Source organism: Papio anubis, chromosome 2 (genome assembly GCF_008728515.1).
Source record: "Papio anubis isolate 15944 chromosome 2, Panubis1.0, whole genome shotgun sequence".
In the NCBI taxonomy this organism is placed as follows: Eukaryota; Metazoa; Chordata; class Mammalia; order Primates; family Cercopithecidae; genus Papio; species Papio anubis.
Window position 1 is genome coordinate 177,601,327 of NC_044977.1, and position 19,751 is coordinate 177,621,077.

The window sequence follows — 19,751 nt, forward strand, 5'->3', positions numbered from 1 at the left end:
AGAATCTTCGTTCTGTTGTTATTTAGTAAAGTGAGAACTGGAAACAGCTTAACGTCCAGGGTAAGTTAGTTTCACTCATTCGACGGAATGTATGCAGCCGTTAATGCATTTCTGCATTTTCCCATATTTCCAGTGAACATACAGTTCTTTTGCAATACGGAGTACAAACGACAAAGGGCGAGAGAAGGTCGCATTTTGCCTGCCGGAGCTAGGGGCGCGCTTGCCGGCTCCAACCAGTTTCCGGTGCCGGAAAACTTGTCTTCGCTCACATTCTCGGATTCCCGCGGCCGCAGAAGCCGGAGGCGGGACGTGGAGTACAGGGAGCAGGGCAGGCCATGTCACTGCCACCGCGGGCTCACTCACAACGCCAGGCAAGGAGCGCCGCAGGCGGCAGAGACCCTCGGCCAGACCCACGCGCCGAGAGCTATGGTAATGCGCCTGCGCGTCCGTCACGTGGTGAGGGCTCCGCGCAAAGCGGGTTAAAAGTCACGACCGCGGAGAGCCCGCGAGCGTCCCGCTGGTCGGTGCGGCGCTCTCAGCGCCCTTTAAGCCGAGTTTGACCGAGGCCGCTCCACAGTTCCCGCCCCTCAGCCCAGCTCTGCTCCATGAATCTAGCGGAGCCGCCTAGTACCCTTCCTCGCCGACCGCACAGGCGCGCGAAACCGCGTCTTTCAACTGACAATGAAGCCGTAGCCGCGCAGCTCGGCCGCTCCGGGCGAATGGGCGCGAGGCCGGGAGGGGGAGGGGAAGTGGGCGACGGTTGGGTCGAGCGCCGCCCTAGCTCGCGCCCCTATTGGTGGGCGCCGCGGTTCTGGGCCCGCCCCCTAACGGACCTGTCGCTTTGTGACAGGCGGAGGGGCCAGTTCCTGTCGGGCCGGGGGCGGAGTCAGAGGTTGCTTGAGCTCCGCCCGGACTCCAGGGGGCTCCTCCCCTTGCTCCTCTCGGCTGGGCGGGCGGCGGGCGAGGGAGGGAATGTCATTGCTTCTTAGAGCCGTGGTGCCGCCTCCGTCTGCTGCTGCTTCTCTGGCGCCCTCGTCCCGTCGGCTTTCGCCGCCGCCGCAGCTGCACTGGGGATACGGATGGCTAGCGGGGCGCAGGGGCCATCTGGGTTGAGAGAGCGGCGTTCGCAGCCGCTGCTGAGGCGGAGACTCCCCGCCGCCGCTTCCTCCACCCCCAGTCCCCCGGCCTCGCGGCGCTGAGGGCGGGAGCGCGCAGAGCTCTTCCCTCCTCCTTTTTCTTCCTCCTCCTCCTCCTCCTCCTCCTCCGGGTCCCCGCCCAGCACCCCTCGCACCAGGCGGCGGCGGCGGCGGAGGAGGAGAGCTAGACCCGCCGCCGGGGCACAACATGGCGGAGCCCTCGGCCCCGGAGAGCAAGCATAAGTCGTCCCTCAACTCGTCCCCGTGGAGTGGCCTCATGGCCCTGGGGAACAGCCGGCACGGCCACCACGGGCCCGGGGCCCAGTGCGCGCACAAGGCTGGCGGCGCGGCGCCGCCGAAGCCGGCCCCCGCGGGGCTGTCCGGGGGGCTGTCGCAGCCGGCTGGGTGGCAGTCGCTGCTCTCCTTCACCATCCTCTTCCTGGCCTGGCTTGCTGGCTTCAGCTCCCGCCTCTTCGCCGTCATCCGCTTCGAAAGCATCATCCACGAGTTCGACCCGTGGTAAGTGCCCCGCCGCCCCTCCCCCGCCCGCGGCCCGCGGGAAACCGGGACCCGCTCCTCTGCCGACCGCGGCTCTCCTCGACTTGGCCCCGCGCCGCCGCCGAGCCCCGCTAGCGTCCTGGCTGAGGCGGGCACGGGTCCAGGAGCTCCGGGCGCGCCCCCTGCCCGTGGGCGAAGTTTGCCCTGAGCAGCCTGAGGCGGGGCGTCGGGGTCCGGGAGCGAAACCTTGACCCTCGGCCGGGCTAGTGCGACGACTGCCAGGAGTGTGGGTGCAGCCCCTCGCAGCCGGCTTTAGTCGCTGAGTCCGGACCCGCCACGCCACGAGCCGGCAGGTAGCTCCTCCGCGGACTGTCGGCGGATTCCCCGCCCTCCTCGCCCGCTGCTTTCGCGTTCTTTCATTTTTGCGGGCGCGTTTTTGCTAGTTCAGACGGAATTGGCCAGGGGGCTGCCCTGTTGCCGCCGGAGGTGGGTCCAGATGTGCTGGAACCCCGGCTACTCACCCTTGGCAGTTTTACGCTTTTACTGTTTCTTTTTTTGCTCTCATACGAGAAGGGAAAAGGAGAGTGAGTGGCGTGTTGGAGGGAAGGAAATAATATCCCTGAAAGTGATCTGAAAGCTAGCTACTCTTATTTATTTATCATTAGGTATCTTAAAGAATGGCTTTTTTTCAGAGCTCTTAAGTGCACTCAGCTCCTTACTGTTCCACTATCGTCTTGGGTTGCTTTTTAGAACAAGATCCTTACTCTCTTAGCTACTGTCACCCTTAGTGTGTTATGCACAACATCTGAAAGCATTACATTAATTCCTTTATTGGTCTGCAGGAAGGCTTGTGGATAAGAGCAAAGAGTACCACAGTGATGGGAGTCCTAGATTATAATATCGAAGTTGCACATAGTGTAAAGGAAATTACCCCACTCTTAACGGCACTAGCTAACTTAGACACTACGTTGGTCTGTGAATTATCTAGATGGGAAGATTGCTTTAACTTTTTTTTCACAACTTGCCCAACTCGAGTTAGGATTTTTCCCCGAGAGTATGCCTTTTAAAGTGGTGTATTTTGTAGACCTGTCAGCCTTGAGTTAGTCTTACCTCCTCACGGTTAGACCTAATTAAATTTCAGGATATTTGTTTTATCGTTTGAAATACAGAGAGAGAGAATCTTTTTTGAGAGTTACTAACTATATAGATAATAAATGTTCGGGGGCGGGGGGTGACTTATCTGTATAGTAATATACCAGATTTAAGTTGTGCTGTTAAGGAGAGAAAAATTGATACTGCAACATCTATTGAACACCATAGGGGCCCACTCATGGGCAATTCAATTTAGATCAGTTAATTACTGTGACAATTTTCCATGAAATGTTTTCATTACATTTTAGAAGTTTTGATTTTTTCTAACACTAGTTTAAAAAAAATAACCTTTTTGTTAACGTGCAATCACGGAAGAAAATATGTTACTGTGGACTGTTAATGAGCCTAAGAATACTTGTGAAGGCTTATTGACACAATATTAGGTGGTCTTATTTTGAAACACTTAAGCAAATTAGATAAAAATGAAATTGGAACCAGAAAATGAAAGCTAGTATTTACTAGACAATATGAAAAGAGAAAGTTCTCTTTTCAGATTAAAATAGCAGAAATGCATGATTGACCAAACATTTCAGGTAACAAAATTGTGAATATTTCCATAGTAACATTTTTAAAAATAGAAGGCTAAGTACTGTTTAATAGTAACTCTGGGGCTGAAATTAAAGATTGCAGAAAAATTCACAACTAATGATGAGAGTTTTGTCATTTTTCTTTAAGATTAGAAATCTGCATCAAGTCAGCCAAAGATCCCCACTAAAATTGAGTAATGCAGTAATGAAAAGGCTTATAGGGTTGCTCAACAGATAAGGTGGTTCATTTTTTAATTTTAATTTTAATTTTTAATTTTTTTTAGTGTAGTCAAGAATTAAAAGTTTTTTTTTTCCAGTTTCAACAATATGTTTGGAGGGCATAACTCTTTTTCATGCACATGAAAATATGTTTGGCTGGGCGCAGTGGCTCACGCCTGTAATCCCAGCACTTCGGGAGGCCGAGGCGAGCGGATCGTCTGAGGTCAGGAGTTCCAGACCAGTCTGGCCAACATGGTGAAGCCCCCCTCTCTACTAAAAATACGAAAATTAGCCAGGCGTGGCGCAGGTGCCTGTAATCTCAGCTACTTGGGAGGCTGAGGCAGGAGAATCGCTCGAACCCGGGAGATGGAGGTTGCAGTGAGCCGAGATCGCACCACTGCACTCCAGCCTGGGCAAGAAAGAGCGAAATTCCGTCTCAAAAAAGAAAATGTGTTTTGCTTCATTTTTTTAATATGTGAAAACGTATTTCTGACACATTATCATTTAGCTAAGTTTGTACCATTTGAAAGTATATATATCTGTTTTAAAGAGCTACTTAATTTAGGTATTCTGCATATAGTTTTAATATTGACATTTATTCTTAATTAAATGTTTATATTCATAATGTTAGATAATCCTGCTTAGTAGTAAGGAGATTTACAGAATAATGAAATGTCCCTATACCTTACCATGAATGGAGATTTGTCAATATGAATCTAACGTCTAATTCAGGTGACTTAATGAGAGAATCAAATTTCAGACAAAAAAAAAAAAAAAAACGTTGTTTACTTCTTGGTTTTTTTTTTCTGTCTTTTGAAGATCTCAAGTAGTTAGGCATCTCATTCATTCTTACCTAATTCTTACAGTCATTCTTTTTGAAAAGGTTAAAAGGAGGGGGATGTGTAGATTGCCTGCCATTATTACTTTGGGCTTTTAAAGCGTTTTTGGGCTTTTAAATATTTAGTTTTCTTCTATAGCTGCTAATAGTCGCACCTCTTGAACTGGTCTGTAGGTGAACACTCTAGTGTTTCTAGTTTGGGAGTTGCTCAGATCACCATCATATATAGCAATGACACAGACCTTTAATAATATTTAAATGTTACTCTCAGGCTGTGCGTCCACAAACCAATTTATTCTGGCCTGCTCATACCTTCCCTGACCTCTTTTTCCATATCTCTATCAGTGGTTTCATTTCTGAAAGTCGTTTTAAGTGCAGGGTTTACTTTCCCTGTGAGCTATTTCTTTAAATTTTACAGTAGTTCTTAAATTGTGTAAAAGACTCAAGTTAGCTGCTGAAAGTGACTTCTCATCCCAGAGTTACACTTGTTTTTTAAATTTGTCACCCAAGTTATTTTATATATCTTACCAGTTGTCGTGAGGGGTGGTGTGTGATTTATTTATTGAAATACACTGCACTTTAGAATTTAGCAACATTTTTGGTAACAATTTGACTTCACTTTAGTAATTCTTCCCTTATCAGCTGAGTTGAACAGATAGGAGGAAGCAGTTTGGAAATATGTGTTCTGTACTTGCCAAACATTTGATTAATCAACCACTTTAATAGTACTTAACTATACCTTTTTATCTGGAGCAAAATGCGTTTTCTACATATTTTTATTGTAACTGATAATACTTTTACTTTATATTAGCCGGATACCTTTTCCTTATCCATTATCTTGTTAAATTGTGGTAGCCTTTCCCATAGAAGCAATGAAGTTCCCTATGTGAGAACTGTCTTTTTTTCCTGCCTTCGCAGGTTATAAAGTGGGTTCTCCCTAGGGAGAATTCTCTGAGCCTTAGGTTTTGGCTGTAGTTAGCAAAAATGCAGCAGATGCCTTTTTGCTGGGCAGAAAGTTGCAATTTAGAGTTGGAACTTAGAGTGCAGTTTTTCCAAAGAAACTATGGTATAAATTGGTTAATTAGTATAGATATGTTTTCAAAGGAGTGATAAACCTTTGGAACATAAGCTGTTATAAGTTGGGGACTACTTCCTGTACTTTGAGGTCTCCATGTTTTCCTTCACTTTGCAGATGAAAAAAAGAGGCGGTTGACCTCAGTTCTGAAGAGGACAAATTGGTAGCAAAACCAGTTTTAGAACACAAACGTCCCCAAATCTTAAAAAGTCACTTTGACTGTGGGATCATTAGCATCAGCAGTCCAGCTGCACTTCAGACCAGGTATTACTGTTACTGATTACTGATTTCATTGGCAATTAAATTGTGTGAATTTATGATAAGATTGGTACTACTCCCATTTCGGTTGAGCGTGGTGGCTTCTATAGGTAGTAATCATGGATTTCATGAAGTGTAGTCCCTAGGGTAGTTGGGTCTGTCATGAATGCCCTTGGGACTTTTGCTTCCCTTTTTAGGGTTTTCATATCTTAAAGGCTAACTTGGATAGGACTACATGCCCCTTAACTGCCATGAATAGTTTGCATAAAGACAACATTGGTTATAAACATTAGAAACTGAATATAAGGATTTACTTAATAATCTCTGACCCAGTTGTTAATAAATATGGGCTAACTTAACTGTACCTAATCAATTTTTGTACTCTCAATAAGTTTGAGAAAATGTTAACATTTATGTTTATTGTTATATCTTAGTATTCATCTGTGCACACATGCTCTCAGAAATGAAGGATGGAAAGGTTAATATTATTCTCAAGTGACCAAATCATGTTTTTCCCTTCAATTTGTTTACTTTTAAAACTTAATGATCTTAGGGAGTGAAAATACTGCAGTTGGCTTATAAAGACCCCACAATTCAACAGACCTATTGTTAAACTATTACAAACATTTTCAAATACACAAGAAAGTTGAATTTTATAGTGAACACTCATACACGCTCACCAACTAGATTCTACAATTAATATTTTGCTTTAGCATATCTTCCTGTCCATTACTACTTTTAAATCCTGCTTGTAGACAGACATTGTTTACTATGATATGAAGAATACCATCTTTGTTCCCCAATGCCATGATAAAGAGGATTTATTTCTGCATAGTGTTTGTTTTCTATATTATTTGAACATTTGTATATAAATGCTGTTTCAGTATCCTCAGACTGAAATTAGGATCAGATTCCATCATTCCAGGTTTTGGTTAGCAGCTTACCTGAGTGCATTGTAAATCAGTGCATTAGTTCCACATCTGTTAAATTACTTGACTTTGCTGAATCTGGTGTCTCAGAAGAAACTCTGAAGTGGATAGATGGATATTGATGTTGATGTTGGTTTTATTAGGTGTAATTCATGTGAAACTCCTAAATTCCTTGAATTATTAGAAGACTTTTATAGGTCAGCCTGTTGTCTCTGTCATCTTTCATCCAGAGGTCATGGTTTAGCTTTAGTGTGATTGCAAAAGTGGCTTCTGTAAATCCCTGCAATAGGAAAAAAGAAAAACATTTCCAGATGATAATAGGACCCACAGATACACTATATTGGCCAAATTAATGCTGTTGAAAGGGGAAAACATGTAAATGGTTCTCCAACTACTCTGTCTTCAACCATCTCTACTTGATTTTGGTGGATGCTTTTTGTATTTAAACCAGTAATTCTTCTGAGAAGGCTTCTGTTGTCCTCCTCTTACCTACTTCTGACAAGGAGTAATTTCCGGGAATTTAGAAATTGATAGAAAGTGGTAATACTGTAGGATTTTTTGTTTGTTTTTAAAGTGGAATGTATTAGGAGGTGAGGGTTAGTGCTGGGGGAGATAGGATCAGTTGCCCCAGAGGCTCGCATATTTAGGTAAATATACATTAATCTGCATTTGTAGGCTTGCCAGGAAATCTAACCACTATTTAGAATTTTATGTCTTTGGAAAAATGCTTTCATAGTTTCAAATGAAAAACATCTAAACATGTTTTGGAATATAAGATGTACATGAATTAGTGAATGCCTCTTTGTGTTGTTCAAGATTGTGCTATTATATGTAGACAAACGAATCTCTAAAAAATTGTGACAGTTGGCACTGATTGACCACTCTCAACTGTGTCTATTCTTTCTGTGGAACTTAATGTTGCAGGATAACTTTAATGTTTGTTCTAAATGAGTAGATGCTTAGTTTTTACAGTGTTTTACAATCCAATGACATCTTAGAATTGAGGAGATGAGGTAATGTCTTTTATTTCCGTAGACAAAAGATAATTCAATTCAGTATTTCCCACAAGAATTGAAGGATACAGGTCTGCCTGACTCCAAAGTCTGTTCTTACTACACCCTCTGCTTCCAGGGCCAGCTTAACTAAAAGTGTCCTCTGTTTAATTTATGTTTTTTATCAGGTGCCCCAAATCGAGTCTTAAAATACTGGTCTATCAAAATACCTCTTCACAATCTGGGCTGTAGCTAACTAAGCTTATTAGTTGGATAGTAGCTGATTACTTTGATTGTTTTGATGGAGCAAAGAGACGAGTTGATGGTTTTAAGACTTTTAACCTTCAATTACTATGGGATTTTCAGAAACTTCGAAGAGAGTAGCTGAATGAATGAGAGGAAAAGATGATCAAATCCAACTGAATATTATTAAGGTTTATTTTGTCTGTAAAAAGTTCATAATAATGAGATTGGAAGTCTTAAACCATGCCAGTTAAGGGAATTGGGAGATGGAGAGCTGAACTTTCAGAGTAGACTCAGAATTCTATAACCCACAGGATTTTTAAGAGTATATGTTGGCCACCTGTCTATTTTCTAAGAAGCTAAGGACCAGAAGGATAATACTTTTTCAAAGGTGATACATTTATAGCTTGGCTAGATTCTTTTCCATTTTCTTTGCGCCTATGTTTGCTGTAGAAGGGAATATTTTGAAAAGTTGTTTGAAATTGTTACTTCAGAAGATGAGGGGAAGTTACTTTCTACCACTCAGTTTAAATTTACAATATTGTAAATGTTGACAATTCAGGCTTAGATATGGAAACAAATAGAGCTTTTGTGTGAAGCTTTACTTATTTGGAATTGATTATTTAAAAAAAATGTGTGTACTGGTTGTCTGTAATCTCCATAAATTAGCAGTGTAAGTTTTAAAACTTTCTTATTTTTTACCTTGTTTGCTCATTCCTATTAAAAGGGAAATGTTACTGCATAAAGACATATTTAAAGGAGTTTTGTTGATATTAGTAACGTGTGTTAAAGTATTAATGGTTAGTTGATAACCAAGTTAATAATATTTTCTTTTGGAGTGTTTTTTTTTCCCCATGCCTTACAGGTTTATTAGCTACTCTCAAGTAATTAAAGACTTTTCTCCCCAGTATGGTATTCTTTAGTGATATCTAGCAGCCCCTCCAACCTATAAAATCCTTCAAATGAATTGTGTTGAATTTTAAATATTGGTGCTTTGTTTCACTTTCTGCCCCCCACCCCCACAATACATAGATAATGTTGTAACATATAAGGTATACATATATATGCAAATACTAGTTTCGAAGGTAAAATTTTATGTTTTTGCCCACACTGTTAAAAAAAATTAAAATGAGTGTAGTGTGATTTTTCAAAATTCTAGTATATCCACAGCTTAAATTATTGTTAGTTGCTGACCAAATTTGTCTTAAGGAGAACACAGGCCATAAGGAGTTGGAGAAAAGGATCATAACTGGAAACTCACTCGTGACCACCATGCACACCACATGTTTATTATTTGATGCCTGTTCTTAAAATACCAGTAACACCTGTAGAGTATACCTTGTTTAAGAAGGTTTATTATTATTATTTTATTTATTTATTTATTTATTTTGACGGAGTCTCGCTCTGTCACCCAGGCTAGAGTGCAGTGGTGCGATCTCGGCTCACTGCAAGCTCCGCCTCCTGGGTTCACGCCATTCTCATGCCTCAGCCTCCCGAGTAGCTGGGACTACAGGCACCCGCCACCGTACCCAGCTAGTTTTTGTGTTTTTAGTAGAGACAGGTTTTCATCTTGTTAGCCAGGATGGTCTCAATCTCCTGACATCGTGATCCGTCTGCCTCGGCCTCCCAAAGTGCTGAGATTACAGGCATGAGCCACCATGCCCAGCCTGGAAGGTTTGTTATTAAAGTAAATTATTATACATCTTATTTATGTAACCCACATCAGAAATGGAGTGAGTACAGAACTGTTGGAAGGCAGCACTCTTGTACAGTTATATTATTTGAAAATAAATCTTAAATGGTTCTATAAACAAGAGCAAAGAAATGAGTTCTGCAAAGGATTTCATTACAGGAGAAAAGATAATTCAGTTTCAGTTTTTAAAACAATTTTATTTTATGATGAAGTATGACACATCCTGAAAAATATAAATCTAATGTAAAGTATAATGAACACCCATGTGACTGTTACCCAGATCAAGATCATTGCCACACCTTAGACAACCTGGTGTGTTTCTCAACCCACTCCACCCCCTGACTATAGTGATGACATCCTTCCTTTTTCTCATAGGTGATAAACTCTGTGTGCATTGCTAAACAATACAGTTTAGTTTTGCCTATTTTTAAGTTGTGGCTTTTGTGTCTCTTTTTTTCTTTTTTCTTTTTTTTGGCTGAGCATTTTCTTTAAGATTCATCCTTGTTGGTCAAAGGATCGTTGACAGTATGTAAGTAATAACGTTCAGCAATAATTTGACTAACCAGGTATCTTATTCACCTGATGGGGTTGCCTGTTCTTTAATAGCAGGAAGTGCCTCTAGGAAAGAGAAGGGGAAGGTATTCTTCTCTTCACTTGAGATTTGAAAGAATTATCTTAAGTCTGAACCCTTGAGCTGGAGTCATCCTTGACTAGAGTAACTTTGACAACTTTGTTTTAAGGTACTAATTGTCCAGAGATTTAATTTATCTACACAAACCAAGAATTTAAGAAAGTGGGTGGGAGAGAGAGACATCAATGTCTTTCAGGAGACAAATGATAATCAGATAAATGCAAAATGACTAGTTTTTAAATGATGGCTTTTTGTCAACTATTATTTTAAAGTATTGTATATTAAAATTGGCGTAAAGGAGGGATTGGTTGTTTGATACTTCTTGAAAGCAAGAAAGAGAATACTGGAAGTGGAGGTCTGAGCTGAGGAATTTAGGAAAACCCTAAGCATGGAGTGTTTGCTGTATTGATGTATTTGCAGAGATTGTCAATCCTGGTTGGTTTTTAGGTATTTTGTTGTTTATTTGTGTAGATTTAGCAATTTTGCATATATTGCATTTCTGTCATAATTATTTATTAAAGAAAAATTTAAATCTAGGACTGTCTTTCTTCAAACTTTGTTTAGTCAGCCAGTATTTCTACAGAATTCAAACTTAATATTTAAACAAGTGTCTTAGGGTAGGTGTACATACTGTGTCCCATCTTCACAAAATCCCATGTGTACCTGCCAGAGAGTAATATAAATGGCTCAAATTAGGTTCTAGTTGGATGATGGTCCAACTGAGTGATTTAACCTATTTTAACGCCTCTAGTGTATTTCTTATATGAATTCCTCAAATGTAGATTTTTTTCTGAGATATATTGACTATTAAGAAAAATTCCAGGCTGGCTGGGTGTGGTGGCTCATGCCTGTAACCCTAGCACTTTGGGAGACTGAGGCGGGTGGATCACGAGGTCAGGAGTTCAAAACCAGCCTGGCCAACATGGTGAAACCCCCCCCCCCCAAAAATTAGCCAAGCGCAGTGGCAGTCACCTGTAATCCCAGCTGCTCGAGAGGCTGAGGCAGGAGAATTGTTTGAGCCCGGGCGGCAGAGGTTGCAGTGAGCCGAGATCGCGCCACTGTACTCCAGCCTGGGCGACAGAGTGAAACTCCATCTCAAAAAAATAAATAAATAAATAAATAAATAAATAAACAAAGAGAGAGATAAATTCCAGGCCTACTTCTCTCAGAAATCACAGTTGATCATATGTGTCTTACGTGAGAGGTCTAGGTACAGGTTTTATTAATACAAAACAAACTAAGTTTTACTTAGGAGTTTATTTGTCTACCTAGGCCAGAGCCATTTTGGAGATTTTAACACCTGTGTATGTAAAAACACTCAGGGAGACTTACTGTTCTTTGCCAAAGTTGGTAGGGTACTGGTATGATGATTTAAATTTTGGTGCTCATTTTTCCTCCAATGAATATAATAATAACTTATTACTATTATTGTAGAGAGACAAAAGATTCTTTAGGGCAAGAACATTTTTCTGATCTTTCTAGAATATCCTACACGGTATTAGGAACATAGTGCACAATGAATATTAAGACAGATCCTTTAATGATAACCACGTTTTATGTTTTGGTCATAATAGTAATACTATAGTAAGTCTCTGTTGTGCAACACTTTGAAATTTTGGATTTGACTGTGATGTCAGTAAGATCACGTGTGCAGTGAACATCATCATCCCACTTTCAATAAATATGTCGTATTAATCTTAATAGAAGGAAGAAAGAGTTGATGAAGAAAGGAGGTAACCGTTTATGGAAGAAGTGGTATATGTGAGCATCATGACAGCCATCAACAATTGGGAGATGAATGGCTGGATGGATAACTTAGGAAGAACTTTGAGGAAGATTTTAGTTTCCTGAGTATTTCTTCCAAGTACAAGTAACTCTTATGAGAGGTCTGTCTCAAGTGTTAACTCACTCGTTAGGGAACATTGAATAAGAGAAGACAAACTAGTTAATATCCAAAAACCATATGAGTTATGAAAGTTTTATTCTTTTCAAATGAGAAATGAAAAAAGACATGTCAGCAATAGAAGTAAAATTCACAAGCTGCCATTTTAATTGAACTTGAGAAATATATTCTGATGCGAAGGAATAGTAAGAATTGAAATTATCATTGCATACATAGGCATTAGTTAGAATAACTAAATTCATGCACATGATGAATTTGGGTGGGGTTGGATTAATGATCCATTTGGTTTCATGGCTCTTGATTTAACTTTATGATTATAGTGAATTAATATGCAAATTAAGCAACACTTTAGGAAACCATCCCAGCTCTGACTGATCTCATTTAAACTTTCCCATAAGAGGTTAAAGGGATACTAAATGAAAATACTCATTAGGGATGAAATAAGTTGCTTGTCTTCATTAAAGTGTCTTTGCAATGGAAATAGCTTTGTTTTTGTCTAATTACTGGAGAGGATCATTGAATATTGTAGATATTTTGAGTTAAATAAACCAGATATAAAGTCTTTATTTTTCTTTTATTATGAATTGAATCCTGACAAAATGGTCAGTTCTTCAGTTATAGAATCATTCCATGTAATAATAGCAATATTCCTGTGAATCCTAAAACAGTATGCTGTAATGATCTCACTAGATGTTTTTGCTTTTAAAAATGTGTGCTTTTTTAAAAACAAATCTTTGTCCATCATTGTGGCTTTTAAAAAATCTATTACAGTGAGCAGGGTTTGTTGACTACATTGAAACTTAAAGCGTTGCCTATGGTCCACTGGGCGCGGTGGCTCATGCCTGTGATCCCAGCACTTTGGGAGGCCAAGGTAGGTGGATCACGAGGTCAGGAGTTCGAGACTAGCTAGTTCCATACCAGCCTGGCCAACACGGTGAAATCCCATCTCTCTAAAAATACAAAAATTAGCCGGGCTGAGGCAGGAGAATTGCTTAAACCCAGGAGGCAGAGGTTGCAATGAGCCAAGATTGCACCACTGCACTCCAGCGTGGGTGACAGAGCAAGATTCCATCTCGGGGAGGAGGGGGGAACGTTGCATATGCTCTTAATTTTTAAAATATAATAACCTTGTTCCATAGAAGTTTAGTTTCAATCCCAAGATTATTTTTACTCTAGACCATCGCTAAAGAAGGCTTTTATTTTAATATGCTAAGCAGCTTTCTGGCATTTGAAGGAACAGGATAATGAAACTGTGAAGTAGATGAAATGAATCTAATCTTAAAACTGTAAAGGCCAGTCATAAGTCATGAGTTTGAGGAGCAACCAAAATCTTTTTAAATGAAGATTTTTTTTTCTAAAGTTGTTAAAATCAGTCACTTCGTTAGAAAGGAAAATCTTTTCATGTGTTTAAATACTTTATTTTGGTTGTTAAAATAATTTACTGCATTTAAATGAAGTGTCAGATATAAACAGCTATTATATGAAAGGTTTTCCTTTTGAAATCATTCTGGACGTTTAAAAAGTGTGTAACATTAAGTGATATAGCTGTATAAGAATCACAACATAATGCAAAGTTATAAATAATTTTTTAAATAAATTGAAGTATATTTAACATATAACTTGCATATAAAATGGGCTGTCATATTCTATATATAATTATAAAACTTAATGATAAATACTTGTGAACCTCCTAACCAACTACAGAACCAGAACATTACCAATTTTACGTCTGGCTGTGTTTCTTCTCTAGCCTGTCCCCTTAGTTTCCCCCTTAGGACTCGGCAACATTATGCTGAATTTTGTTTAACATGTCCATTGCCATATTTTAATAAAACTCTCATATGTATATATCTGTAAACCAAGCTTGTCTACCCTGCAGCCCAGGGTGGCTTTGAATGAGGCTCAACACAAATTTGTAAACTTTCTTAAAACATTAGGAGTTTGTGGGGGGGGGGGTTTGTGTGTCTGTGTGTTTTTGTGTGTGTGTGTGTTTTTTTGTTTTTTTTTTTTTTTTAGCTCATCAGCTATCGTGAGTGTATTTTATGTGTGGCCTAAGACAATTATTCTTCCACTGTGGTCCAGGGAAGCCAAAAGATTGGACGCCCCTGCTGTAAACAATATATTGCTAATTTTTGATTTGTTTGGAGCTTAAAAAATGGTATTAGCTTATTTATCCTTCTCTCTGACTTTCATTTATACATCTGGTAGTTGACAGATGTTTGAATATCCAGTTTTTTTCCATTATGAAACATGCTACTATGAACATTAAAACTGTTTTCTGATGCATATGTGTGGATGTTTGCTGGGGTATATACCTGTGTGTGGGATTTTGTCAAAATATGCTTCAGTTATTTATGAAAATGTACCACTCCAAAACTTAATGACAAAACAGCATTTTATTATTTCACAATTTCATGGGTTGAGTGGGATGTCCTTCAGCTTCATGTGTCAGCTGAGGTGCTGAGATGATTGTAGTCACCTGGAGGCTCAGTAGGCTGTTGAGCTGGGACTAGAATGTTTGGGATGCCTGGACAGCTGAGAGTCATCTGGAGTCTTACTCCATTGGGATCTCAGCTGGGGCTTTTGACTCCTCCATGTGACTGCTTAGTCTGCCTCAGCATTGCAGTGGGGTTCTGAGAAAGAGAACATTTCAAAGAGGGAGGAAACTGCCAGGTCAACTAAGGGTTAAGCTTGAAATAGACACAAGTAACTTCAATGATATTTTGTTGTTCTCAAAATACACACAGATTTAGCTCAATGTTGAGAGGAGACGCATATACAGGTAGGGGCAGAATTGTTTAGGGTCGTCTTTGGAAACACTGCAATGTGTTTATCATTTTTATCTCCTGTAAAATATCTGTTCATGTCTCTCCCAAAGTTTTAAATTGGGTTGTTTAGTCTCACTAATTTAGTAGGAGGTTTTATGTATATGTATTTTGCATCCTAAGTTTGGGTTAAATTTGTTGCAGATATCTTATTCCAGTTTGTGGCTAATTGGTCCTTAAAGCAATCCTATTAGATATTTTATTGCCCCAGTTTTACAGATGAGAAGAGAGAGTACTGCTTAGTATGTTAAAAGGATAGGCCTCGAAGTCAGCCTCCAGGGTGACATTTTTGTGGCAAAGAATAGCATTTGCAAAGGTGTACAATTACGAATCAGCATGATGCTTTGCTCAGCCTACCTGTTATACCCCTTCCTGTCTAAATAATTGAGGCTTGGAAGAATTTACAATTACTTTTATTTACTTGTGGTAAATTTTAATGTAACTGTGACTTTTGCTATGAGTAGACTGAGGACATATGATGTTAGATGACTTGCCCAGAGTGACAGAGTAGGCAGTAAGTTCAGCGCCAAGTTCTTTCTAGTTTTACCTGCCCTCCTTATTCCTCAATTTTTTTTCTCTAAATTATTCATTTGGATCAACCAGGTTCTGCCAGCATATTCAAAATCCATCTTAAATGTAGTGTCAAAATATTTTTCAAAATTATAATAGAAGCCAGAGATTTATAATTAATATTCAAATGTTTGCATTATATACTTTAAAAAGAACACTGTAGGTCGGGTGCGGTGACTCACACCTGTGATTTCCACACTTTGGGAGGATCACTTGAGGTCAGGAGTTCGAGACCAGTCTGGCCAACATGGTGAAACCCCGTCTCTACTAGAAATACAAAAAATTAGCTGGGCATGGTGGTGCATGCCTATAATCCCAGCTACTTGGCAGGCTGAGGCACAAGAATTGCATGAACCCGGGGGGCGGAGGTTGTAGTGAGCTGAGATCGCACCACTACACTCCAGCCTGCACGACAGAACAAGACTCAATCTAAGAAGAACACTGTAGGCATGCATCAAGTACAACTCAGTTGCTTTAAACTGAAATGCCACAGAACAATTCTGAATTCCAAAATGCAAAGCTTTGGATAAAACAGCCTGAACAAGTACAAAAAGACGTTAATAAATTTGTAGACACTTCTTCCCAACCTTCAAATTAGGAAGATTTGTTCTGTGTAAAAGTATAGTTTCTGATCCTTACAATTCTATATGTTGAAGGCACCTCAGCGTATCTCTGCAGTATAAAAACAGTGCTTCAGGCAGCATGACTTATTTTCATGTCACCTCAGATTTCTTGGATCTAACATTCAAAGACAGAGTGGAAATAATAATACTTAGTGGAAGGATTCTTGGACATGTAGTGAAATACAGAGCATCTTGAGACTTTTGACCAAGTAATGTTTAGTCATTTACCTTCCTGTTTGGCTGGAACAGGAGTGGTGATTCCAGCCATTGCATGATTGAGCCTCATTCATTTTTATTCTTTCCTGCCCCGAATTCTTCCACTTTAAATGTCTTAAAGAGGTAGTTATCCTTGCTTAAGAAGTAAACTAAAGTATAACATATTTGCTATAATAATGCTGATATAATGTTACTGTGATAAAGTTTAGGTGTCAAGTAGTTTGGCAAAAAGATTTCACCAGGTTGAGCATAGTAACACAGGGAAAATGAGCCATTTTAAAACAGTGAAAAAAATGTTTCTGTGAATCAGGGGGTGGTGGGGGGGAGAACAGCCATTTTCTCCCCTGTTTTACGGATGACTCATTTGCAAAACAGGGAACAAAATGAGTCCATTTAAAATTTAATAAAAGTATTTTTAACATTTGTATTCTCAAAATAAATTTTAAAATAGAGTATACCAAACATGCTGATCTCTGAGGCATTTAGTGCATGTTATTATTTTACAGAAATTTAAGTTATTTTAAATATGTTAAGGATACTAAAGCTTCCCTATAGTTCAGTATTGACCATCTCTCCACAGCCTCTCTAAAGGTAGGAGAAAACTGATTTGTTCTCCTTTTATTGTCTTCTTTCTCTGCTCCCTCATTAGTTTGCCGTTATTTTCTGTTTGGAAAGGGAGTGAAGAATCTTCCCCCTTTGAGAGAGATAAGTTTTGGTTTCCCTGTAATATGGAACAAACTTCATACCTGGCAAGCACAAAGAAATTATTATTTTGCCAAAGTATGTTCTGCAAACCACATATTCCAGAAATTACCCTTCTAAACAAAATAATCTTTGATAATTTGAATTTGGGAAAAGACTGCTTACTACATTCTTTGATACTGATTTTTGATACACATTACCATGTTACAGTCTTAACAAGTTCTTCAGTTAACTGTTAATTTTATTTAGTATTTACCATTTTTAATTTATTAATCACTGTAAGATTTTAATTCTTTTTTAGTTAGTGTTCCATGCAATTCATGGAAAAGACTGATGTCGATGTTTTATTTGATAGATGAGGAGCATGAGGCCTAAGGCTAGGTGACTTTACCAAAGTCATATAGATAATAAAACTACGACTGACATTCTTCAATGTTTTATATCTTTTTATTTGTTTATTTGAATTACTGCATTAGGAACAAGTATATCCACATTAGGAACATACTTTTTTTTCAAATGGGACAGTTGAGTATCTGCTCATTGATAACATCCCCCCTGATTCTCCTGATTTGTCTTGATGACTAAGTTGAGTATTATACCACTAACCTCTATGGTATTTAGTTAAGTTCTCAGGCCTGTATACATTGCTTATTCTGAGTGATTGTTTTATTTTAGTTTACCCTTTGCTGTTGCTTTCCACCCAGACTGTTCTCAGAAAGTTGGTCATTTTGCTTTTGACTATTATTAGTTGCCCAACCACTTTGGCTCTTCCATCACACCAACTTGTGGGCCATGGGATATTATTACTACAGATAATGCTTGTTAGTTATAAACTTTATATTTATAGTATATGACTATGGGTCTGACATAAACGTGTATTATATATTTGTATATCTAATAATTGTTAGAAATCCTCTATATAGTATAATGCGTAATCATATGTCTAATTTAGATAATAGCTAGTAACAAGAAATGTAAATATAACATGTTTATATATAATATTTACTGGAGATGTGTTTCTATAATATATGAATATTTATGCCTGACCTAAAGATTTGTTATACACATTGTGTGTGCGTTATATAAAGAGAAAGAACACTTGTGCCTATCCCTTCTGCCTACCTTATTTAGATTTCCATCTCTATTGGGCTTAGCTGAGCAAAGTGTCACCGGATAGTTTTAATTGATCAAATACACTATTTTGTATGTGATCTTAGGATTTTTTTTTCAGATTTTTTTGAGTGCCATTAAAATGCTCTAACAGCCTCTTACTTTGTTGTAATTTTTTTTTTGTTGCCAGTTGCTTTTTCTTTTTTCTAATTAGTTTAGTAAATGTCCTTTATAAATCAGAATAGACCCTCGTTTTTCAAATGGGTACTGATAAAAATCGACAGTTGTCACTGCCAATTGAGGCAGAAGAGATGGTACTAAAATAGGAATCCTGTTTTCAGTTAATGTGTGTTCAAAAGTTTTGCTCTGTGTGTTCTTTTTTTGATTTGCACATGCATCTAACTTTAAGTTGGAAGATGCAGAGTAGCTCTGAGGAGTCTTCCAAGACATTTGCAGCCTTTAAACAACCCTTGGTTTTCTCTCTGTGCTGCTCAAAGTAGAGAAACAGGTACTTTGTGTATCTGAAGCTTATGACATGCTCTCGGCTTCAATCAAAATGACTAGCCATCAGTTGCAAGAGCAGAGAGAGGTTTGTGAGAGTAGTCTGAGATCCAGTTGCAACTGTACAATGCCACATTTATGGTGGTACATTTGTGAATCTTTCCCTTCAGTTAACCTAGTAAAAGTAACCTAGTAAAAAAAGTTCTTCTCATATATCATTAGTAATCATTATGAATTTGTATCATTGTTTTCCTGTTGTTAAACACTGATAGGAATTTATGTAATCATACTAGGTTTGAACATAACTCATGAGTTTCCATATTTTAAGTTATAAAATTGGCTATGTTTAATGTGATTATCTAGACAGTGCTCATGTGTATCACTTGGTGAGATTGAATTTAGGCTGTTTTTTTCGTTCTGTTGAAGGGGGATTTTTTTTTTTTCCCCCATGTGTTGTTACATTTAGTAGAGTTCATCAGTCTGGCATCCTTTCATTTTTGATCCTGCCACTAGATGGCAGGAGCAATAAAAGGTAGATTGAAATACCAACTTTAGTTGGCCTTAGCTGCTTTGTACTTTACCTTGGTTGTTCTCTGTCCCTATTAGTGCTGAATTTTGTGTATATATGAAGTGTTCCAAATAGTGGTACTTAGTCCTATAAGAAAGACCTGATACCTTATATAGCCTGAGAGGACCTACTAACAGGAAAAAGGAGAAGGAATAGAATAATCCTTGAGGTGTTCTAACACTTTATCTTTTGCCCTCTACTTTTCTATTTTTATTCTCCCTTTGTTGAATTATACTCCTTTCCTTTATTTCCTGATTGTGGTTTTGGGGTGATTTTTTTGTTTTTGTTTTGAGATAGGGTCTCGCTCTGTTGCCTACGCTGGACTGCAGTGGTGTCAGCTCACTAGAACCTATGCCTCCCAGCCTCAAATGATCCTCCGCCTTAGGCTCCCAAGTAGCTGGCACCACATGTGCATGCCACCACGCCTGGCTAATTTTGAAAAATTTTTGGTAGAGACAAGGTTTTGCCATGTTGCCCAGGCTGGTCTTGAACTCCTGGGCTCAAGTGATCCACCTGCCTCGGCCTCTCAAAGTGCTGGGATT

The 19,751-nt window shown here is 39.3% G+C and overlaps 1 protein-coding gene across 2 annotated transcripts in view; it reads left to right on the forward strand.

The window, feature by feature from the left end:
• Positions 1–1,273: 1,273 nt before the first annotated feature.
• STT3B (STT3 oligosaccharyltransferase complex catalytic subunit B) overlaps positions 1,274–19,751 on the forward strand; it is a 103,975-nt gene continuing 85,497 nt past the window's right edge. The window contains exon 1 of one of the 2 annotated variants that reach the window (XM_031662888.1): positions 1,274–1,655. In XM_031662888.1, coding sequence (XP_031518748.1) covers positions 1,345–1,655 — 311 coding nt within the window. In that variant the 5' untranslated portion in view covers positions 1,274–1,344. Of the gene's footprint in view, positions 1,656–5,586; positions 5,710–19,751 lie in introns of those variants that run through there. The other variant, XM_031662889.1, reaches the window with a different exon arrangement.